General features: G+C 35.7%; 2 protein-coding genes and 1 long non-coding RNA gene across 3 annotated transcripts; 2 read left to right on the plus strand and 1 right to left on the minus strand.

Moving 5' to 3' along the window:
- Positions 1 to 8: 8 nt before the first annotated feature.
- Positions 9 to 2898, plus strand: LOC144200672 (pou2af1). The gene is made up of 4 exons (XM_077722928.1): positions 9 to 187; positions 388 to 439; positions 962 to 1257; positions 2334 to 2898. Exons 1-4 carry the CDS (start codon positions 41 to 43, stop codon positions 2685 to 2687), a joined length of 849 nt encoding a protein of 282 aa, XP_077579054.1. The 5' UTR covers positions 9 to 40; the 3' UTR covers positions 2688 to 2898.
- Positions 2899 to 3439: 541 nt separating this feature from the next.
- LOC144201032 (POU class 2 homeobox associating factor 1) lies at positions 3440 to 18762 on the plus strand. Its single transcript, XM_077723468.1, has 5 exons — positions 3440 to 3471; positions 16528 to 16646; positions 17696 to 17735; positions 17813 to 18093; positions 18251 to 18762. The coding sequence occupies exons 2-5, from the start codon at positions 16548 to 16550 to the stop codon at positions 18656 to 18658; spliced, it is 828 nt and encodes a 275-aa protein (XP_077579594.1). The 5' UTR covers positions 3440 to 3471; positions 16528 to 16547; the 3' UTR covers positions 18659 to 18762.
- On the minus strand, positions 17046 to 21910 carry LOC144201033 (uncharacterized). The gene is made up of 3 exons (XR_013327251.1): positions 21786 to 21910; positions 21609 to 21676; positions 17046 to 18434 (listed from the first exon to the last, which is right to left on the minus strand). It is a non-coding gene; the product is annotated as an uncharacterized LOC144201033 (long non-coding RNA).
- Positions 21911 to 22654: the final 744 nt, after the last annotated feature.

The raw sequence follows: 22654 nt of genomic DNA on the forward strand, positions 1-22654 counted from the left end.
GAGTTTGAGTCTGAGTTTGTTATTCAAGTGTTTGGTAAACATGAGTGGCATGCTGATTTTCCACCCCCAATCCCACCCCCATACAGATAAGCCAAGAGTGTATCAGGGAGTGAGAGTGAAGACTACAGTCAAAGAGCTGCTTCAGAGGCACAGAGCCCGCGAGGCCAATCGTAAAAAGGTCAAAACGGTAATTCTCACACTCACTCCTGTGCACATTATGTATTGCGGGGAACTACCACACACACACACAAATCATATGCATATATCCAACAGAATACATGCCCTGTGCGATATACCACTACATACAATACTGACTGTACTTATCATGCAAAAAAGCTGCCATTTGCCCTATAGTGTTAAAAAAGGCATCTTCTCTGTTTTATTCAGGTGTCTCAAGCTTGCTCGGAATTTCAGGATATCTTTGTGTCCAACCTGCCAAGTAAGAAGTCACTACACAAAAATATTTGTATACGTATGTATGTGTGTAGCAGCAGTAAAATGGAGAACAACTGGCTAAATTGGCATCTCTAACTTGTCTCCAAATGTGTGATAAATCGCCATGAATCCCATGGTAGTCCCATCAAAGCTCATGCAGATCAACAATCGAATTCTTAAGCGCACTGGGCTCCTATTTATAAAGACTCGTGTGTTGTGACATTACGCACTTTAATTATTGGCTGTTGCACTTTGAGCATTGCCTGCTGGACTGTCTTTCTCTATTTTTTTTGCTTCATATGATTTTCCTTACTTTTAAGACTATTGCATGATACTACGCGCATCAGGGGACACAATGCACCCCCTCCCCTCGTTGTTTACTCCTCCAACTGTGGATGTAAAGAGAGTCCCCACCCACCTAGTTAGGGGGGTGAATTTAACCATTCACCTGAACAGGCGGGTGCTCTGTTGCTTATTTGATTCGGTCTAAATTTGACTTTATTTGATTTTTTTTAATGAAATGCAGGTAGCTACGTGGAAGCCTCCACCACCCCCATTGTGGACCCCAGTACATGTGGCGCTCCAGACGTGGAGCAGCGCCACACCTCCTTCTCAGTCCTCGACATGGGGTGCAGTAACCAGGCGCAAGAGAGCGGCTTTGCGTGCACCCAGCAGCCATTCGGGGAGATGATGATGCCCACTGACTGCTACGGTGGGAACAACAACAGCGGTGGTCTTTACGGCGCCCAGCCCCCACCCTCCTTCTCGACGTCCTGGAGGGAGGACCTCGCCTCGGATTCCGACAACTATGGCCAAGGGCTGGTAGGTTTGCGCGTCACAGTTGTTGGAAATTTGTTCAGAAAACTTCTTAAGAGCTCACAACGACATCAGTAACGATGCACTTTTAGACTTCCACAAATCGATGCAAATGTATGAAGCTAAACCGTAAAAGGACCATAATAACCAGCAATTGCAAAATAGCCAGCTGACACTTTCCTCACTAATACTACAAGTCCCACAATCCACCATGCAAAATAATTAGCTGACCAGTATACAATGGAGATTTGAAAAAGGATTCCTTGTGATTTTCAAAATAGTTTTCCCATTTGTGCATCAAAATGTGTACTTTAGACATACCTCACTTTCCTCACTAAAATTCATACTTGTATATCATATTTGAGGATTATAATTTAGACCTGAGTAGAAGTCACACCAACCAAAGAATACGCAATAAAGAAGAAAAATATATTTAACTTCCCATGAACTGGCATCCACATGTGTAGAAATCACTTTGTTGTCAAATACTACAATGTTCAATTTTGGACTACAAGGGCTTGGCGTCCAGTTATGATGTGGACATCATTTTTCTTAGAAACTACTACATCACGTAAAAACATAATTCTGTGTTTTTTACACTCATCAGGTTCTAATTAGCCTGAATATCAAAAAAAAAAAAAAAAAAAAAAAAAGCATGCCTTGCAAGAGTCTGGGTCTTAGGTGGTTAAGTTGCATTTTTGGGAGGACAATTGTTTTCGTTGATCAAGAACCATGGACAAAATATGTTAAAGCAACAATAGTAAACTGGAGAACAACAGACTAATTGTCATCTGATAACTTAACAGTTTTACATATAACTATAGCCTAAAAAGAAACAATTGGTTAAACTGTCACACTGGATTCAACCCAGTTAAAACAAAGACCAGGACCCACTGTGGCCCTCTGCAGAATCGGTTTGGGACCCCTGTTCTATAGGTTTCACCTTGAAACAAGAGTTTTATAGAGACACACTGGTGAGATGGTTTACATGAAATATGCATTGTAATGTATTTTGTTAATTTAAATGCGTTTTTAAAAGGGGAAATGGCACACAACATTGGCTAAACCAAACTTTTTTTTAGGGACCCAGCGCTTCACCAGAGTCCCTGAAACTCTACAGCCCATTGGATCCCAACAGTTACTCGCCACAGGATTCTTTCTCCTCCTCTTCCACTTCCTCCTGCTACGACTCGCCCACCAGGATGGAGTGCAACTTCATTAGCCATGCCTCTGAGCACTACCACAGCCAGAACTGTACTCTCCAAGACTATTACTGCCTGCCTCAGTTCTGGACCAACCCACAGGAGAGCTTTCACTCACCTGAATATTCCCCTTACTACCCTCCCACAGACTATGCGTACCCCTGCCTCGCAGAGGAGAATTATTCCAAAAGTAATTTTGCCATGAGCACTGAAATGTGTTACAATGTATTATGATGATGAGTTCATGCTTTTCAAGCATTATGAGAGGATCTGCTTTTGTCTGACTATAGTAAAGATGGAGCAGAGATCATGAATGGATAATGGATGGATGAAGATTGAGTTGAGTTTTTGTTTATTCATGATCATGTATATTTTTTTACTCCTCAGATTTATTTTCATACACATGGAATGTTGGCATTTTTAATAAAATATTAAAATGCTTTCAGTAAGGGTGTTCATTTCTTCTATGCATGCACTTGCAAAAGTAACAAACTAAAAGTGTTCAATATTTGTTCAAATACTGGCGCTATTGTTATGTTAAATCTGAATTTATATCCTGTGTTAGGAGCCTAAATACAAAGAAAAGTGTCCCTGCTTTGTAAAATAAACAGATTTTAATTAGTTTATTTAGTTTTAAAATATAGTAGCCTGGAAGCACAATCACTTATGATTGGTAAAACAATAGCCTTTTTGCCTCATAGAGGTGATAATATTAAGTGCATGCTTTTGGCTCATGCATGGAGTAAACTCTGAATGTCTTACTTTCTATATTGATAGAAATCCAGCAAATGCATAAATATGGGAATACAGACATAATTGTCATGTATTTGTCTCTTCACACCATCACATTTGTTTTAAAAGGAAATATGTTACATTGAATGTAAAGCTATTTTTGTATTCCTATTTGAGAGTTGACATACAATTGTAAGAATTACATCTCTGTTCATATTAAAATATATCTACACACCGCCCACTTTAGGGGTTGACAAGCTGCATGATAAGATCTTGTGCCTTCAGGGTAAGTTCCTCTTATAATCAAAACCCAGGAATCATAAACATTGCCAGTATTATTAAATATTTGCAGAACCGATAGAGCATAACAATTCAGGAAAATATTAAAGAAGATATTACAGACAAAAATGTGCATGCAATTCTGGTGAGAGAGGTACTACTGCACACAAGGAAGTGCTCATGAAGCGTGAAGAATTTAGGTGGCATGTTGAAATCTTGTTGCCAAGAGAAACTTAATTTTTCTGAAGCCCTCATAATCCTCACTGGCATAGCAGATTAGTGGTGAAAATACGGGAAACATGTTTTACAAAGTACAATCCAATTTCCATGTTGCAACAAGTAGAAGTAGTTGATTCACAGTTTACACAGCACTTGAGCAGGTTGTGGTTGGAACATAGTTAGCAGACATGCATACAGCATTTGAGAGTAAAGGATCTACAGTGGTAAGATTTTCACTACCTGTAAAAATGGTCCACGTTTTGAGCTAATGAAAAGCAAAAACTATTACTTCTATCATCTTCTTACAAATCCACAAGATGTGCAATGCTCCAAATAGATGACCATGCTATTTTCTTACTGTTATTTGTCTGAGCATAAAAGTGCAACTTCCTATACATTCAGTCTTATTGTAAAAAAAACAGATTTTTTTAAGAATTATGAATACACTGTTGAGTATATGTTATGAAGATCTGGTGAAAAGTACTTAATAAATGAAAACTGCAATGGTCTGTAGGCTAAGAGAGAAGAAAAGGTGCATCCATTCACCCAATGTTGCAGCCATCTTTCATTGTCAAAGTTAAGCAATTAAGAGATTGTTGGGCATGCATGTGCATGCACGGGAGAGTAAGTGTGCGTGTGCATGTTGAGTATGTACTTTACTTTTCTGATACATGCCCTCACAGGTGGAGGGACAGGTCAGACTCATTAAAATGATTTCTTTGGCTACTCTTCTGAAGATTGTTACATTGTTGGTAAACCTTATTTCTTGTGGATGGTTTTATGCCCCAAAAGAAGACAATCTTAAACTTAGTTTTGAATACCTATGAAAGTTTATTTAAAAATAAATCTTTGACTTGGTATGCCCTTCATTCTAATAAGATTGAATTCAATTTATTGAATGCTTTTGTTGTCACTGGACCGGTATTATGAGATGAATGAGATAATTCAAACAACAACAAAATATCATACTTCTGCATAGTCTTGTTGAAAGTAAGTACACATTTTACCCTCAAATGTGTATTTACACTTCTGTACTTGCTTGCTTTCCACTAATGGAAATGTTATTGGTTTATATACTATAAAATCCTCTTTATCTCATCTCAGCATGGATGTGTACTGATAAAGAGAGGGAGAGTCTCTGTAGTGGGAACACAGGCGCCTTGTGTTCTCGTTAAATGTGGGCGATGTAGGGAAGCTGATGTTTAACTTAGATTAACTGTAAATGCACCTGGCACAGTTATTCCATAACCCTGCTTATGTTCCAAATAGGGAAGTTCCATGACTGTATTTATATTTGGAACCATTGCCAGTCAGAGGATGCCAAAAGCAATGAAAAGATGTTTTTATATAGTCCCTTCTTCCTTAAATGGGATGAGACACTTGATTGTCGTTGAACTTTGTACCGTCTTACAGAAACAGAAGCTTATCTCTAACTCCCACTGACCTTCACTGCTCTCCAATTCTAATGAACTTCAAGCCATGTTATAAGAATGTGACGGCAAACTGTTAACACATTGGATATATTTTTTCATTCCTTGTTGCTCTTCAACTATTTATTCAGGCAGAGCAGCTGTGTAAGCATGGTTCAGCTGCAACCCCCTTCCAGCAATTGTAACTTGTGCTCTCAGCTCAAGTTTGGATCTGCTGCACAAGTCAAGGGCCAGCACTGTCCTCACAATTTACAGCCTGGGGACCTGCTCCGAGTCCTTGTGTATTGACTGAGTAAAAAAAACAAGAAAAAACAAAAAAACGCCAGAGCCTCAAGTGAGAGGTGAAAGTGAAGAGCAGATTTGTTTGCTTTGCAGGTCAAGGCATGTTCTGGCCTTGACATGATCACACAGGCCAAGACCAGGTGGTAAGGCTGCCACCAACTAAAACACACACACACACACACACTTACACACACTATTCAAGATTGTGGTCTCCAGTTCAGGATTAGTACTCTATCAGAACGACTGACATACTGCATTTAGGCCTGAGGGGTGCATGTAACGTAGAGAAAATTGTTTTAATGTAGTACCTACCTGCAAGGTTGAAACACTTCTTGTATTTGGCAATACAACAAGAACGCATTTCTTTCTTTTAGGTTTATATAGTTGTAAAGTTTTTCCACACCAAAGTGACTAAAATCATTTATGTTGCATCACATTGACTAGAATCATTACTCAAGTTGAAAACAACTGATTGCTATGATTTTGTTGATGGCAGCAGTTGGTTTTGTTATTTTTATTTACGGGAAATGGCATTTATGAGCTTCGCAACAAGAACATCTTGAAGCACGCACCAACTTAAGGGTTTTCTAACAATTATAAACACGGTCATCCTTCATTTGAGGAGGAGCATAGAAGATTCATCATGACAGTAATTATTATTTATAAAGGGAAAAACATAAACACTCTTTGGAGGCTAATCGGGCTGTTACGTAATTTGCTGGCAAGATGCAGCGTGGTGATTATACTATAATTTTTGATTGTTTGCAGCAGGATGTCAAAACCAAATAATTAGTTAACTGACTGACTGAATAAATAACTGGTTTGAACTATGATTTAGACTAAATTTCCTTACAAATATCTTGGATATGTACAGTTACTTTGTGTTTTCTTTGTTAGAGTGTGAGCCTTTTTAAGTCCACTGGTTAAAAATTAAACAGAGATAAGGCAATAAACCTGTCTGAGCTTTGAGCACGGTTATCGCAAATATCTCGAGGAGAATATCCTTCAGTGTCAAAATAAATCAGGTTACCTTTTCACCCTTCAAATCACACACACCAATTTAACGGACACATTTAAAAATAGACTCTCATTCCAACTTTCATAGTGCACAATTTTGTCATTATATTGAAACATTGAAATTTGTTGATATTCAAGTTTCAATGTGAAGAGATATATTCAGGTCAAACCCTTATTTTAAACTTCTGGTGCTCTTCAAGGGTCATTCATTTTTCATGCTGCTTATCCTGATGAGGTTTGCAGGGGTGCTGGAGCCTATCCCAGCCAACTGTGGGCAGTGGATTTGTCTCTCTGACTGGCGATCAGTCTATGGTGTAGAGTGCTTTTTGCCGGAAGTCAGATGGGTGAGGCACTAGCAACCTCACATCCCTTTTGAGCAGGCACAGTATGGAAGATGAATGAAAAAAATAGATAAATTAAAATAACATTCCTGTGAAGGTGATGAAGCTTTCCAGAGTAGGTTATGTCGTCCAATAGAATCAGAGAATGAATTGATAACGTTGGATTGGATACAGTTGTCAGACTAAAGACTCTGATGAACAGTGTCCTGTAGGAGGCAGTGACAGATCAGATAAAAAAAACTTGAACTAATGCACAAAAGTATGTATACTAGTTATGTTGTGTATGAAAAAATGAATTGAAAAGAGATCATATTCTATTAGAAATATTAGATAAAGTCAGATTGTGGTTCTTATTTCTTCTGTCTATATTTATGTGCTTTTCTCATTTTCCATTTCTGGCAAGTCAACCCTGAAGTACAAACAGGTGTTTCCCTCTTTGCTGATGCATACAATAGTTTCAGCTCAGCAAAAAGTAACAACTGGGTTTATACTTCAGATTTATGCCATTGTTCTGAGTGTCACTGAGTCTACAAAATATTTTATCATTGCATTTATAAGTTTCTGATAAATTATGAGACTATGTAATCAAGAGATCTTAAAAAGACAAAACCTTTATAAAATGTAACACAATGCAAAACAAATTGAATTATATATTTTAAAACTAATACAATTGTCTTGATATGTAAAGACTATTTTCGCCAGTATCAGATGTGAAGTAAATGTTTGTTTTGCATACTTCAATATCAGGAAAGACATTGTCAGTCCATTTTCAGCGTAAAGTAATTTTGATTTAAAGACTGATGTCAAAAAAAAAGTCATACACAAATGATTATATTACCCTTGATATTTTCATTTTACCAGTATTTGGCCTTTTATAAGCACTGTGTGAATGTGATATCACCAGCACCTAGTATGAGTGGAAAGATCATAATCTGCATATCAAAAGTGCAACAGATAAAGTGATAGATAGGGCATAAAACAAGGCTTATTTGAGAAGTAACTAAATTTCCAAAGCATTGCCTGGGATTAATATGATAATATGGTCAGGTTCCGTTAGTGTGGTTTTCTCAAGGAGCATTGTACAATGACACCAGGAACTTTTTTTTTTTTTTTATATGATTAAATTGACTCCACAATAAAGAATCAATCATCATCTGTCATTTCGAGAATGGAATTGCATGCACAAAATTCAGACTAATGAATCAATGTGCCAGTGGTGAGTAGAGAGAGAGATACAGCAGGAAAATGAGGTTTTAGTTTCTCAACGAGAGTACATCTTGAAAGAGGACAATTTGATCAATGACACGTTCAAACATGCCAAGAATGATAGCGATATAAGAGAGATACTCAGTGCTTTAGGGCCTTAATCCCTCTATTGGCTCATTTTCCACTGGCACACCAGGAGAACATTCATCTCAAAATTACTGCTTTGAACAAGCCTTAACTTATGTCAGTTAATTCCTCATGTTTCATCCCATCAGTAATACTCTGTACATAAGTATAATACTGCCATTAGCTAACATTACATTCCTAACATTCACAAGTTTACTACCCACAGCATGCTTTTAATATTTTGTGGTAGAATACCACAATCTCCATTCGATTTCATACCCAAAGAAGACAAAATAAGACCCTTGTGGCATTTTGCTTTGGACTCTGTGTCATATTCTTCAACACTCAATTCAATCATGTCTTTAAGGGCTCAAATTTTATACAAGACATTGTACAAAACATCAAACCGTTTGTTTTCCTCAAAATGTATTCCAGAGCAACCAAAATTGACAATTTCTTGTGTTTGTTTGTGCTTTTATTTATTCAGCTTGTATGAATGACTGAATTGCTCGTATTTAACTTTTTCTCCATGGAGAAAAGACAATTGGTTGTTGTTTGATTGTTGATCATTTTAGTGTAATCAGTGCTGAAAGTGGATGCATGCATGCATGACTTGTGCCATCCCAGGGGAAATGCTAGGCAGCATTCAGCTGTAAAAGAGCATAATAGGGTTCGCCACTTTGAAACTCTTTATTCACCCATCAAGATCAGCAGGGTGCACTTAGACAAATGTAAGTATCAAACTTTCAAGATGTACTAACATTACTATATTAGGGTCAGTATCCCTAAAATATTCTTGTTTGTTTTGTTCCGATGTTAATTGATGTGATTTAATTGTTGTGCTAAATTGCTTATACTTCCATTCCAGATGATAAGGATACAAAAAGTCAAACGTGTTACCATATTATGACAAAATACAACAAAGAATAATTTCATAAAATAAAGTAGGAACACAAGCAATTGTCACATTTTTTAATTAAGGAATTTATAAAATTGGGCACTTGGGCAGATAGGTGGTTAGTGCGTTGACCTCACAGTTCGGGGGTTCCATCTGTAAAAAATAAATAAATTAAAAAGGATAGTGCACCTGTATAGCTTCCTCTTTTGACTCAAGTGAGTCCCTGTTTGCTCATTATACATGTGCTTTAGGACATGCGTTTGTTTGTGTTTAGCTGGGCATAGTTCAATGTCAATGTGAAATTCCTATACTGATTTTGAAAATTATTAAATTCATGGTATTTTTGTATTTGGTACAAGATAAAATATGAATATCATCATAGTATTATATATTCTTATTTACTAAAAACACTATCACTAACAAAACTTATGTAACACTTTGCCAAACATATATTTTAAAAAAGCTTCTTTATGCATTACATTTTTACATTTGATTTCTAAACCCTAAGTGCACCCTCAAACATCTCTGCTTTAAATCTGCTTATTTGAGAAGGCTTAGAATCATTTTTCTTCCCATGTTGGTCAGAAAAAAAAGTACACATATATTAAAGCATGACATTATCATCCATTCACTTTCTCTACATTTTAAATACTGTTGACTTTTCTCAGGGTCACAGGAAGTTGAAATCCATTACAAATTCCATCAGTCATTCGCCAAGTTATAACGACAATTGATCGCCGCTCAATCCCAATGTGATTGAGTGTAGCCAGACAACAATCGTCACTGAGTCGGAACTGAACCCACACCGCCTGCACGGAAGTCAAGCACATGCACCACAACGCTGTCAGTAATCCTTGAGGGAAAAAGTTCACTACACAAAACATTTGAGCATCACAGTGATATTATTGGAACTTAACAATGGCTGGTTGTGATGAAATGAATACGCAATCGCAGTATCATATAAATCTACCTATTTGGGAAAGCAGCCAAGATGGCGCCGTTCAAGCGGAAGCCTGTGGCAGTAGCTCTGCACCAAGGGTGTCAGACTCTTATGTTTTTCATGTTTTACAGCTCTTCTATCTTTTTTTAAATGACATTTTAATATTTCCTAAAGCATTCTTTTTTACTTTACTTTGTACTTTATACTTTTTACTTTAATGTTTTTCCAACTTTCCTTGTTCTGTTAGCCTGGCATTTTTCGGCCACTTCTTTTTTGTTCGGGGGACCAGCCAGCCATGCCTACGCTGTCACACACATGGAACTATCTGTCACAATACGCAGCAGAAGGAGCAACACCTCGGTACCGCCGGAGGTCTGGAGCTGGACAAAAGTGCTGGGAGAAGAGGCAACGCTTCTGACCAACCATTCCATCGTGGGATGGGATGGAAGAGTTGTAGGCCCCTAACAGCGACGGAGTCGAGATTTTCTGCCCTGCTGCTGTTTTCTTCAGCTTCAGACTACTGAGTAACTGTGCAAATAAGCTTGCAAGAGCGTATTCTCCACCTTGGTCACAGTCTGCAGCAGTTCCCCATCTCGTGGAAGACTTCCTGTGTGTGGTTCCAGTTTTTGCCCAATTTACAAGGTCGTTTTTGAGTCCGATTCAGCTACCGCAACCAAATTGGCGCTGTTTAAGCAGCAGCCGGCGGCCACGGTAGCTTTGTCCACTCTTGTTCGTTTTGTGTTTTGCGGCTTTTATGTTTTAATGATTTGATGATTCCATTTACTTTGATTTGCTTTGTACTTTGTGCTTTTTGCTTTGCTGTTCTGTGGGGTTCCAGTTTTTGTCCAACTCTACAATGTCTTTTTGAGTCCGATTCAGTTACCGCAACCAAATGGCGCTGTTTAAGCGGCAGCCGGCGGCCACGGTAGCTTTGTCCACTCTTGTTCGTTTTGTGTTTTGCGGCTTTTATGTTTTAATGATTTGATGATTTTAATGATTGATGCTGTTTATTCTGTCTAATCACCCTCTTGCTACCTGCCACAATGTAATTTCCCGAATACGGAAGTTATCCAATCCAATCCAATCCAATGATATGTTGTTTAAAATGGATGTTCAAAAGGATTCTTAAACCTTATACCACTTTAGGCTGTAAACTGTATTTATGTTAGGAAGTGAAGCAAACTATACATTCTATATTGTTTTTACTCATTATGCTGTATGTTGGCATGTCTAGTTTTAGTACACTGGAACTTGAAAGTCTGACGTGTAGAATGTTATCATTAGGTGTCAGCTGCTGATAAGAACAAAGGGAAGATACAGTCAGCACCACCTCAATTTTACAATAGAGACTAAGTGGACAAAGACCCTGTGGCACTGCACACACTTGGGCCTTGATCTTTGCCACTGTGAGCTCTGCAAACATAGGATAAAGAGGTCATTCGCAACTGTGGCTGTGACATGACTTCAGTTCCTCTTCTCAACTGTCACTGTAAAAATTGAGAAAATATGAACATATTTCTTTATAACAGACAGCTGTATTTCTCAGCATACCTATTTACAGTGAAAGCTTATTAAGTAAAAACAAAGTCATTTGGCCTTTGAATGAAAATGAATACATAAACCAATTTTTGATTCATGAGTTCTGCTCTGTATTTAATTAAGACAAGCATTTTAGCATAATTAAATCAGCACAATTTGGTATCATCAGAACAATTTCATATTTTGAATGTTTTTATTAATTGTATCTTGCAACCTTCAAGTATCCTTTTATTTACTTAATATATTGTCTGAAGCACTTATCCTCACAAGAGTTGCTGGGGGTGCTGCAGCCTATCCCAACTACGGGCACCAGGTGGGGGATGCCCTATACATGAACACACCCCCATACCATCGAAGATGTTGGCTTTTGAAATATGTACTGAAAGGTATACAGTGTTCACTCGCTACTTCACGCTTCAGCTACCGCAGACTCAGAGCTTCCTGGATTTTTTTCAGGAAAAAAAAAAATTCAAGATATTAAATTAAAATTATAAATTACATCATTTTACAAGATGTGGAATATATATATATATATATATATATATATATATATATATATATATATATATATATATATATATATATATATATATATATATATATATATATACATATATATACATATATATACATATATATACATATATATACATATATATACATATATATACATATATATACATATATATACATATATATACATATATATACATATATATACATATATATACATATATATACATATATATACATATATATACATATATATACATATATATACATATATATACATATATATACATATATATACATATATATACATATATATACATATATATACATATATATATACATATATATATACATATATATATACATATATATATACATATATATATACATATATATATACATATATATATACATATATATATACATATATATATACATATATATATACATATATATATACATATATATATACATATATATACACATATATATACATATATATACATATATATACATATATATACATATATATACATATATATATACATATATATATACATATATATATACATATATATATACATATATATATACATATATATATATATATATATATATATATATATATATATATATATATATATATATATATATATATATATATATATATATATATATATATATATATATATATATATATATATATATATATATATATATATATATATATATATATATATATATATATATATATATATATATATATATATATATATATATATATATATATATATATATATATATATATATATATATATATATATATATATATATATATATATATATATATATATATATATATATATATATATATATATATATATATATATATATATATATATATATATATATATATATATATATATATATATATATATATATATATATATATATATATATATATATATATATATATATATATATATATATATATATATATATATATATATATATATATATATATATATATATATATATATATATATATATATATATATATATATATATATATATATATATATATATATATATATATATATATATATATATATATATATATATATATATATATATATATATATATATATATATATATATATATATATATATATATATATATATATATATATATATATATATATATATATATATATATATATATATATATATATATATATATATATATATATATATATATATATATATATATATATATATATATATATATATATATATATATATATATATATATATATATATATATATATATATATATATATATATATATATATATATATATATATATATATATATATATATATATATATATATATATATATATATTATATTATATTATATTATATTATATTATATTATATTATATTATATATTTGTGGATTAGAGGTTTGTTCATCTGACTCCCATGTGGGAGACTGGGGTTCAAATCCTGGTTGGGAAATATTTTCCCTTAGTTATTTTTATGTATTTGTAGTCAAGACCTTCCAATGATGACAAAGGAGAGTGTAGCCAAGTCGTGGGGCAGTGGTTAACTCACCTGTCTCTTGTCTGGGTGGCCTCGGTTCAAATACCGGTTGGGACACATTTTCACTTAGTTGTTTCTGTGGACTTCTTGTCAAGACACTCAAATGATTCCAAAAGAATGTGTAGTCACTTGGTGGTGCAGGCGCTTGTTCACTGAACTCCTGCCTGGGAGACCTGGGTTCAAGTCCCGGTTGCTACACTTTTTCACTTAGTTCTTTCTGTGGACTTCTTCTCAAGACACTCAAATGATGACAAAGGAAAGTGTAGTCACTTGGTGGCGTAGTGGTTAACTCACCTGTCTCTCATCTGGGAGACCTGGGTTCAATTCCCAGTAGGGACACTTTTTCACTTATTTGTTTCTGTGTACTTCTTGTCAAGACACTCAAATGATGACAAGGGAAAGTGTACCTGCTTGGTGGCGCAGAGGATAGTTCACTGGACTCCCGCCTGGGAGATCTTGGTTCGATTCCCGGTTGGGCCACTTTTTCACTTAGTTGTTTCTGTGTACTTCTTGGAAAGACACTCAAATGATTACAAAGAAAAGTGTAGTCACTTGGTTGGCGCAGAGGTTAGATCACTGGACTCCCGTCTGGGAGATCTGGGTTCGATTCTCGCTGCCGTCGTTTGGCTGAAAATACTTGGAAAGAAGAATTGGTCAATGGAATAAGAAGGAGGAAAAAAAAAAAAGAAAAAACTTTTTAATTTATATTAAACACTTAGTCATACTTTTCAGCAAAAGGTTATATTCCGAACTGCCTTCGGCAGTTCGGAAGACAGTTGAAGGACCTGTCTGTGCGAAAGGCGTTCTCGGGTCGGCCTTCGGCCGACCCTCGACCGCTTGCTTGGTCAGTGAACCGCCGACACCGGGAAGCGAACTCACGTTCTCTCGGTGCAAAGGCGAGTGTGCAACCCACTACACCAACTCGTGCCCCACTTATACATAGGTGTTGAAACGTTTTATCCAAGGAAATGGGGTGAAACACTTAGTCATTTTTTGGACAAAATGCTTCATCCACCACTGAATACTTATACACTTAAACACTTAGGCATTTTAACTTTATTCTTTTAACTGAATATTTGGAAAATCTTTGCCGGCACTGGGAATTGAACCCAGGACCACACCGGTGGTAGACAGATGACTTAGCCACTGGGCTACCAACACATAAGAGAAAGCAGTAGTACTTATAGTTTTATCCAAGGAAATGGGGTTAAACACTTAGTAATTTTTTGACTAAATGTTTCATCCACCACTAAATACTTATTAACTTAAACACTTAGGCATTTTAACTTATTCTTTTAACTGAATATTTGTGGAAAAATCATTGCATGCACTGGGAATTGAACCAAGGACCAAAGAGTTTGCAGACTGATGACTTAGCCACTGGGCCATCACCCTCACACATATAGATGGGTGTTGAAACTTTTTACCCAAGGAAATGGGGTGAAACACTTAGTTATTTTTTGGACAAAATGCTTCATCCACCACTGAAGACTTATTCAGTTGGACACTTAGACATAAATACTTATTCTTTTACCTGAACAATTGTGGGAAAATCTTTGCATGCACTGGGAATTCAACCAAGGACTAAAGAATTGGCAGACTGATGACTTATCCACTGGGCCATCACCCTCACACATATAAATGGGTGTTGAACCCAAGGAAATGGGTGAAACACTTAGTCATTATTTTCACAAAATGCTTCATCCACCACTGAAGACTTATACACTTAGACACTTAGGCATTAGAACTTATTCTTTTAACTGAATAATATTGGGAAAATCTTTGCTTGCACCCAGGACCACAGAGTTGAGAGACTGATGACTTATCCACTGCAAGTGTGGAATCATTAGATCATAGGACACTTTCTATTTTGGCCTCAGTTCAACTCAAATGAGCCTGAAGCCAGAAAGGTTGACGGCATTTCTTGGTGTTGTTGATACATGCCTTTTACTCTCCATGGTCAAGTGTTAACTCACATTTCTGGAAGGTAATGGTTTTCTAAACAGTTTCTGAGGCCTTATTGCAATATACTTTGCACACAAATTAAACTCCACAAGTTTGATTTCTGGGATATAGTTCAACTTTAATTAAATATTAATATAGTTATGGGCTGACTGATGGTGTATTAGTGCATTCACTTCAATGCTGGTGCAATCTTTTTGTTTCCATTCAGTGGTAAAAATGTGTGTATAAATGTGGCTATCTGTCTGTAAGTGGTTCAGTGTGCCTGGCTTTACATTTAAGACCCCTGTATAATATAATCAGCAAGATAAGACATTTTAAAAACATTTGGATGCAAAAGAACAAGGGACTTCTGATTATCTTCTATAATCAAAAAGTCAACTTTAAAAAAAGTGCTTTGCCCAAGAGTACATGAAGTGAATGTACATCAAGTATAAATAGCTCGGGAAGTTAAAACTGACATAAGTAGACAGCATGCTTTGATCAAATGTTTTTTTTGGTGTTCCAAGTCACACATGACTCAACTACATTCAGTAGTGCATTCTTCTCATATCTAGAATGACTTGAGGCCCTGAAGTGTATATACTGTTACTTTCTCTTTTTTGAAGGAACCATTGAGTGAGTACTTGTAACTAGAAGACCTTATAGCCTCCAGTATGTTGTTCCAAATGACTTTAACAGTCACTTTATCACTCATATATCAAAACCCAAACAAAAGTTTATCACAATAGATATGATCTGTGCCACAAAAGACAATGGGAGTAAATTTGAATAGCAAATTTATATGATACAGAAAAATAATATATACTTATAACATACATTTTTATATAAATAAAACCATATTGTTGAGAGCTCTTTGTAATAAGATGTAAATTGGGCATTCCATTAGGTCTTGAAGTTTAGCAACTGTCTCAGCTCTAATATGAATAGTTCTCACTTCTTGACAAAATGGAAAATTAATTAATTTTTATCAATTTGCACTTGCAGCTCAGCCTGCTTACATTGGCATGCCCAGACCATATCAGGGTGTTCGAGTGAAAGATCCAGTGAAAGAGTTGCTACGGAGAAAAAGAAGTATAGAAAACACAAACACTCCTCTCAGTGCAGTAAGTGTGTTACAGTATATATGTAACCAAAAATGAAGCGAGCATAGTCCAAGGTAAATTCTGATATTTTACAAAAATGTTAGCTGCCTATTAAGTACAACAATAATCATAAACATATAACAGAGCTAATATTGAAAACGAAACCTGAGTATGGTTTAAATTTCATCATATGAGTTTTTTTAGAAAGGAGAATTTGAGGTGAAGCACCATACCAACTCAAGGATTCAATTCAAAAGAACTACAAGAGAAGCCCTGTTTGAGCCAAAGCCTTTTCCTAAAATTGGGAGTTTTCCCCTTACATAATGCAGGTGTTTTTCCATGACGGTTAGAGCCTTTTGCTATATGGCTCCAGGATAGGGCACAGCGCCCTATGCAAAATAACCTGCAGGGTTGCCAAAGATCTGTCCTACTTGTGTTTTATTACATTTACACATAGACAATGCATGCATGCACACACACACACACGCAGAAGCACTCAGATGCATTAAAACCTATTATTTTCTGAGAGACAATTTAAAGACAGCAGTTTTTTTGAAAACTATATTCAGTGATTTTACAAATGATATGCGAAACACCACTATTTTCCTGGATAGAAATGACTTGATTGCCAGGTAAACTATGAACACACATGATTACATCTTGCAAAAAATATGATAAAATTACCTACATGTACCAAAGAGCAATGTCCATATATGTGCATATTTGTCTTTTCCGTTTCTCAAAATTACCAAAAATTGTCATTTGTCCAATAAAGGATTCTGTAAAGTAAGAATGAATGGGAGAGATGCATTCTAAGTACACACTATATTAAACTAGAATATATCATTATTGCCACAAAGAGTGCAGAAGGCTTTCTTTAATTAGGCCAATATTTATGCATATGCAAGGAGTATTAAAAGCAATAAAAAAGATATTCAGTAGTTAATTTGTAGGAGTTTGGCACTTGCCATTCTATACTGCTTACAGAGAGGCCAAAATTGACAATTATTCAACAGTCTCAGGGTAAAAAAATTATATCATATTTGACAGTTTTCTCATGTTTTTTTGAGGATCTGATGACACACAACAACCAGCCGAACTGCACACTAGGTACATTTTCAATTATCTGCCTTCCAGTCAAACACCTGCATGCCATAAGTTACACTGAACATTGTCATTTAATTCAGAAACCTTTGAGCATGACGTTTTCGGCTGCTCGCAAGAAAAGTTTCCAGTTTGTGATGGCGACATGACACAATGGAGAGCTTCACTCCCTGCTACCAGCCCTGGAATTCAGCCCGCAACATCAACGCGGTCCTCAATCGACTACAACCAGCATGTCACATCAGCACAGTCTACGGCTTGCCGGGTTGGCACAGCTTTGACAGCTGATGTCTACGTGCCAACTCTGTGCCCCAGTTACACCATGCTAACATACACACAGACACCATTGTTCAGAAACATTGGAGTGAGTATCGATTGAATGTATAACATGAATTTTGGGAAAAAGTTTGGTCCAATAGTCTGACTCACGATATTAGCAGTAAATGTTTTGCTTTTGAGATTGGAACAATTGTTTTTTACATAACTTTTCACTGGTGACCCAATTGTTTTTCTTGTTGCAGACCATACCTTCTCTTTCTCAGTTGGAACACCAGGAATTAGGGTGTGCTTACATCCCTTGGAACCAGCCCCTTACGAGCCTCTCAACAATGCTCTCAGGTGTCCAGTTTGCCGCAGGGTCCACAACTTTGTCAGGGTCTTCTCTTGTACACATGCCTCTGTCCAGGCCTTTGACCACACTGGTCTCTAAGCAAGACAACCTAGTAATAGGTTTTCAGCCCCAGAAATTGGAGTGTGTTCAGTATTCAGAGCAGGCAAATCACAAACCACACGGTGATGAGCTGGAACTAGCTGCAGAATTAGAACCGCCAAATTTACTTGATAACATTTTGGAAAATCAGGGGAAAATTGCCGAGTTGGGAGGCACGCTGTCATACAGTAACTCACTCTTCTTATCGAATGCATTTTGACTCTTAAGTCAACCCTTTGCCTGCCTCGCTTGAGCAAGAGGAGGCATCTAATATTTGAAAGTGGATATTTTCATTTGTATATAGAGAGATGTATACAAAAATGATATTTCCTATGACTTGGAGGATTTTATTTGCTCTGGTTGCAATGTTCAGTTTAAAAATAAATAATTCTGACTGCAACTAACAGAGTCAAACAGATGGTTATTAATCAAAGTTTTCTTCATTGAAGCTGCAAAGATTCATTGCATTATCATATTCTCATTTCTCGTGAGGCAACTATTTTGCAGAAGAAAACTCCTACCATTGATTTGACGGACAACCATCACCCTAATACGTAGGGGCAGTTTGGGGTGTCACTCTATTTCAGCCATAGATAATATTTTAACGTCCAAAATACTCTGGGGGCTGTATACATCTGTTGCGGCTAATACATGACGAATTGCATAGAATAGATTTACAACAACGCTAAATTTTAGGATGGAACTCCTTGATTCTCACAAGGGATTAGAAAGTGTGGGTAGAGGGAGAAAAAGTACTGAACATTGGATAATGTATGTAAGACAAAATGATATTACTCCTGCCTTGAAAATACATTGGCAAAGGATACAAAATGCTTTAGTGTGCATTGAAGTCAAATTCTTCATGTGCCTGGAGACACAACACGTGAATAGATCCCATCTGGCTCTTTCCATATGGAAGATTGACAGATGAGTCATAGTTCTTTGCACATGTCAGTTTACCCCTAGGGAAATCGTCCAAGAAAAACCTTGCTGCTTGTTCTGGGGTCATTTAAAAAAAAAAAAAAAAAACGTTCTGCAATCTCAGAACAATGTTTCTGATCACCAGTTTGAGGAAGAGCATTTAAGGTAATACAGACATGTCATTTTAACATGGACCATGTGAGAAATGTAATGTAATTTCCCACTTAGTTATGGAGTGTGTGCTGTTAAATAAGTCCCCCCCCCCCCCCCCCCCCTAAAGTGAGATGAAATCATGACAAATGGCATCAATATTTCATGTACTGCTCATCCTAAGAGAATTTGTTGGGGTATGGTAATTGTGCAAGAGGTGTTTTTTCTCTGGCATGACAGACGTTTATGATACTCTTTTGTCTGGTCTAAGCACAGAGGCTATGCTGACTCAATCAACCACAGCCCAGGTTTTCTCAGGTCATGCATTTGAGAAATAACATTTCAAAAGAGACGCATCAGAAACGGCATTCAGCACTTTTGATTAACCTAACATGTACTCAGAAATTTAAAAAAAAGTTGAATAAGCAATTTAAACATTAAATGTTTGGGATTTTTGTGTTTTACATAGGAAAACAGAGGTGCACCACCTATCCGTGTACTATACAACCATTCTTTAACTGATGACTACTAGTACGCAGCTAATTGTGAGAAAATGCCTCCTATATGATGTCAAGCAATACTTTCTAAGGCTTGCAATTGCTGGCACTTGAAATGATCTCAAATTTCATCGGCAGTGAAGAACTGCTTCTTCGCGTGTGGTCACGCCGAGGGCTATAATTTCTACTCATTATTATTCTGTGGAATGATTATATTTAAAAGCACATAAATTTACAGAAAAACTAAACTACTTTACATGCCATTCCTTTTTCAAATTATAGCTTTGACACTTTCTAAAATGTGCTTATCAGTATTCTCACGAGGGTAGCGTTGTTAGTAGTGGACTGAGCTGTGGTTAGATTATTAGCAGTTGGAGTTTTCCCTCTCCTTCTCTTTGCACAGAAAGGCCAATAGAAACAGTTAAAAGAAAAAAATCTAAAGAAAATACTGCTGCCATGAGTTCAATACTTGTTCAGTTTCTCATAAAAAATGCTGCCATTATATAAAGGCTGTTATATTGTGTAGTATATGTATCAGATTCTTTTCCAACGGTGTTAATTTTTTTTAAAAGTTTGCTCATGCAGTGATGAAAGTTTATATTAGCAAGAAGGCATGGCACTTTGTAAAAAGGCATGGTCACTCAACGACTTGCACCCCTCAATAATGTTTGATGTGTAAATATGCAGTTTCCCAATGCAGCTGCACTATGTGATCTGTCAAATGAGACTTTCTATTATAAGGCTTGGGTGCGTGTTGGTACTTTGTACACAAACATATAAAAGAATTACTACAAATCTCATTTGAGTGAGTCAGCAAAGAAACGCCCACTGATATGTGAACACAAAAGTGAAGGGTAGACTTGCGAAATACAATACATGATTATTTACACTGTTCATCGTACCCACGTTTTGAATTACATTTCCCCGTGCACTGATTGTAATTTAATTTTACACTTGAATACAGAAATATTTGTCCTTTTTTAGAGGTTGGGTCGCAGCCAAGGAACAAAGGTTTTTTGAGTCAATATGACCAATCATTGGTTTATACAGCCTTCTTGTGTGCACTGTGTTTTTTGAGAAATGAACCAGAATGAGTCTCCATTTTAATAGAGCTCCAAGGGCATTTTCTTTTGCCTGACTTGTTTTGTTCAAATGAGTTAAAATAATGTATTCAATATAAAATTTAGCTTGAAAAAAGTGAAATATTTCCACTTCATCCATACATTTTTTTCAGCACCAATTTTAGCACTACAGTTATGGACGATTAAAGACTTAAATAATTAAATTTCAATTCAGCTACAGTCGCATGGCGACTCAGGTGAAAGAACAGCATACCAACATTTCAAAATGGCAGTGGTAGTGTGATAGTTTGACAATGTTTGCTATTCACCTCAAAATCCTAATAATGAAGGTTAACAGACCTTGAAATACATTTTTAGATGGCTTGAAAAGATATAAAAAAAAAAAAAAATGAAGGTTTTGGTGTGGCCTTGCCAAAGCCAACCTTTTGCAATGTTGTGATCAATGCTGTGTTTGTGCCCAGCACACCTTTTGAAATCAAAGAGTTCAATATAGGTTCTCCTCAAAATCTTATATACTCACATAGGAAAATATGTTTGGCAACCAAGGTTGACCTGTTGCCCATAATTGATCCTTTGTCACATTTGCATCTGTAATTAAGAGAAAAACAAGGTGAAGACAACATTGCAAATAATCATTATTTTCACATGAAATTGTGGATATGAATTCAATAATAGCTGTTGATATTCACTTTATTACCTTTGCCCTCGCTACACCTGGGGATTTCCACCAAAGTAAAAGTCCTGTGACACGCACACATGCACACGTGTCACTCAATACTGTATACTAGCTCCATAGTCTGTTGAGTACAGGTGTTTTTTTTTGCATTTGTATTATAACGCTGAAGACTTTCTGAAAAGAAAAGAAATATTTAAATGATTATGAAACCTATCCAGGTCCAATAACCCAGAAATTGAGGAGATAGAAACTCTAAAGCTCAAATGGTCATCACTGCAAACCAGATAGTTCCATTGTGATGTTCTTCTGACATCTACTGGAAGCGTAGAGAAGCTCGGGAAGGATTTTTAAAGACAACCTTGCCACCGTTAGAGGGCCCCAGACAAACACTGTAAACTGGAACTGCAAGGAAATCTAAGGATTCCCAATTAAATATGGAGCTCATTGTAGACCAGTTATATTTGTATTAAAAATATTGCATACTTTGATAAAGACCCCGCAAAACATAAAACTAGTAATTTCATGGTCAATTAAAGTTTTTTTCTCTGAGTACTCCGGTTTCCTCCCATATTCCAAAGACGTGCATGGTAGGTAGGCTGATTGGACACTCTAAATTGCCCCTAATGTAAGCGTGAATGGTTGTTTGTCTCCTAGTGCACCCCCCACGACCCTAGTGAGGTTAAAGCAGTTCAGAAAATGAGATGAGAACCTGTAACTTAACAGGAAAGTCAAGAGAAATTGGTGAATATAACAGGAAGACAAAAATAGACTTGTACACATCTTTTGGACTTTCAGTGGAATTTCCAGATGACTGGAAGAACCAAATTAATCAAAACAAACAATGAATATGAATATACTGTTCAAACATTACGGAAAATGCCTTATCAGTG

Source organism: Stigmatopora nigra, chromosome 8, assembly GCF_051989575.1.
Source record: "Stigmatopora nigra isolate UIUO_SnigA chromosome 8, RoL_Snig_1.1, whole genome shotgun sequence".
NCBI classification, from domain to species: Eukaryota; Metazoa; Chordata; class Actinopteri; order Syngnathiformes; family Syngnathidae; genus Stigmatopora; species Stigmatopora nigra.

Excerpts from the sequence above, each read along its gene's own strand:
- LOC144200672 (XM_077722928.1), top strand. The coding sequence starts at position 41 with ATGAGTGGCATGCTGATTTTCCACCCCCAATCCCACCCCCATACAGAT. Across the intron at positions 440-961 it reads CTTTGTGTCCAACCTGCCAA|GTAGCTACGTGGAAGCCTCC; the intron begins GTAAGAAGTCAC and ends AATGAAATGCAG. Across the intron at positions 1,258-2,333 it reads ACAACTATGGCCAAGGGCTG|GGACCCAGCGCTTCACCAGA; the intron begins GTAGGTTTGCGC and ends ACTTTTTTTTAG.
- LOC144201032 (XM_077723468.1), top strand. The coding sequence starts at position 16,548 with ATGCCCAGACCATATCAGGGTGTTCGAGTGAAAGATCCAGTGAAAGAG. Across the intron at positions 16,647-17,695 it reads CAAACACTCCTCTCAGTGCA|GATCTGATGACACACAACAA; the intron begins GTAAGTGTGTTA and ends TGTTTTTTTGAG. Across the intron at positions 17,736-17,812 it reads CCAGCCGAACTGCACACTAG|AAACCTTTGAGCATGACGTT; the intron begins GTACATTTTCAA and ends CATTTAATTCAG.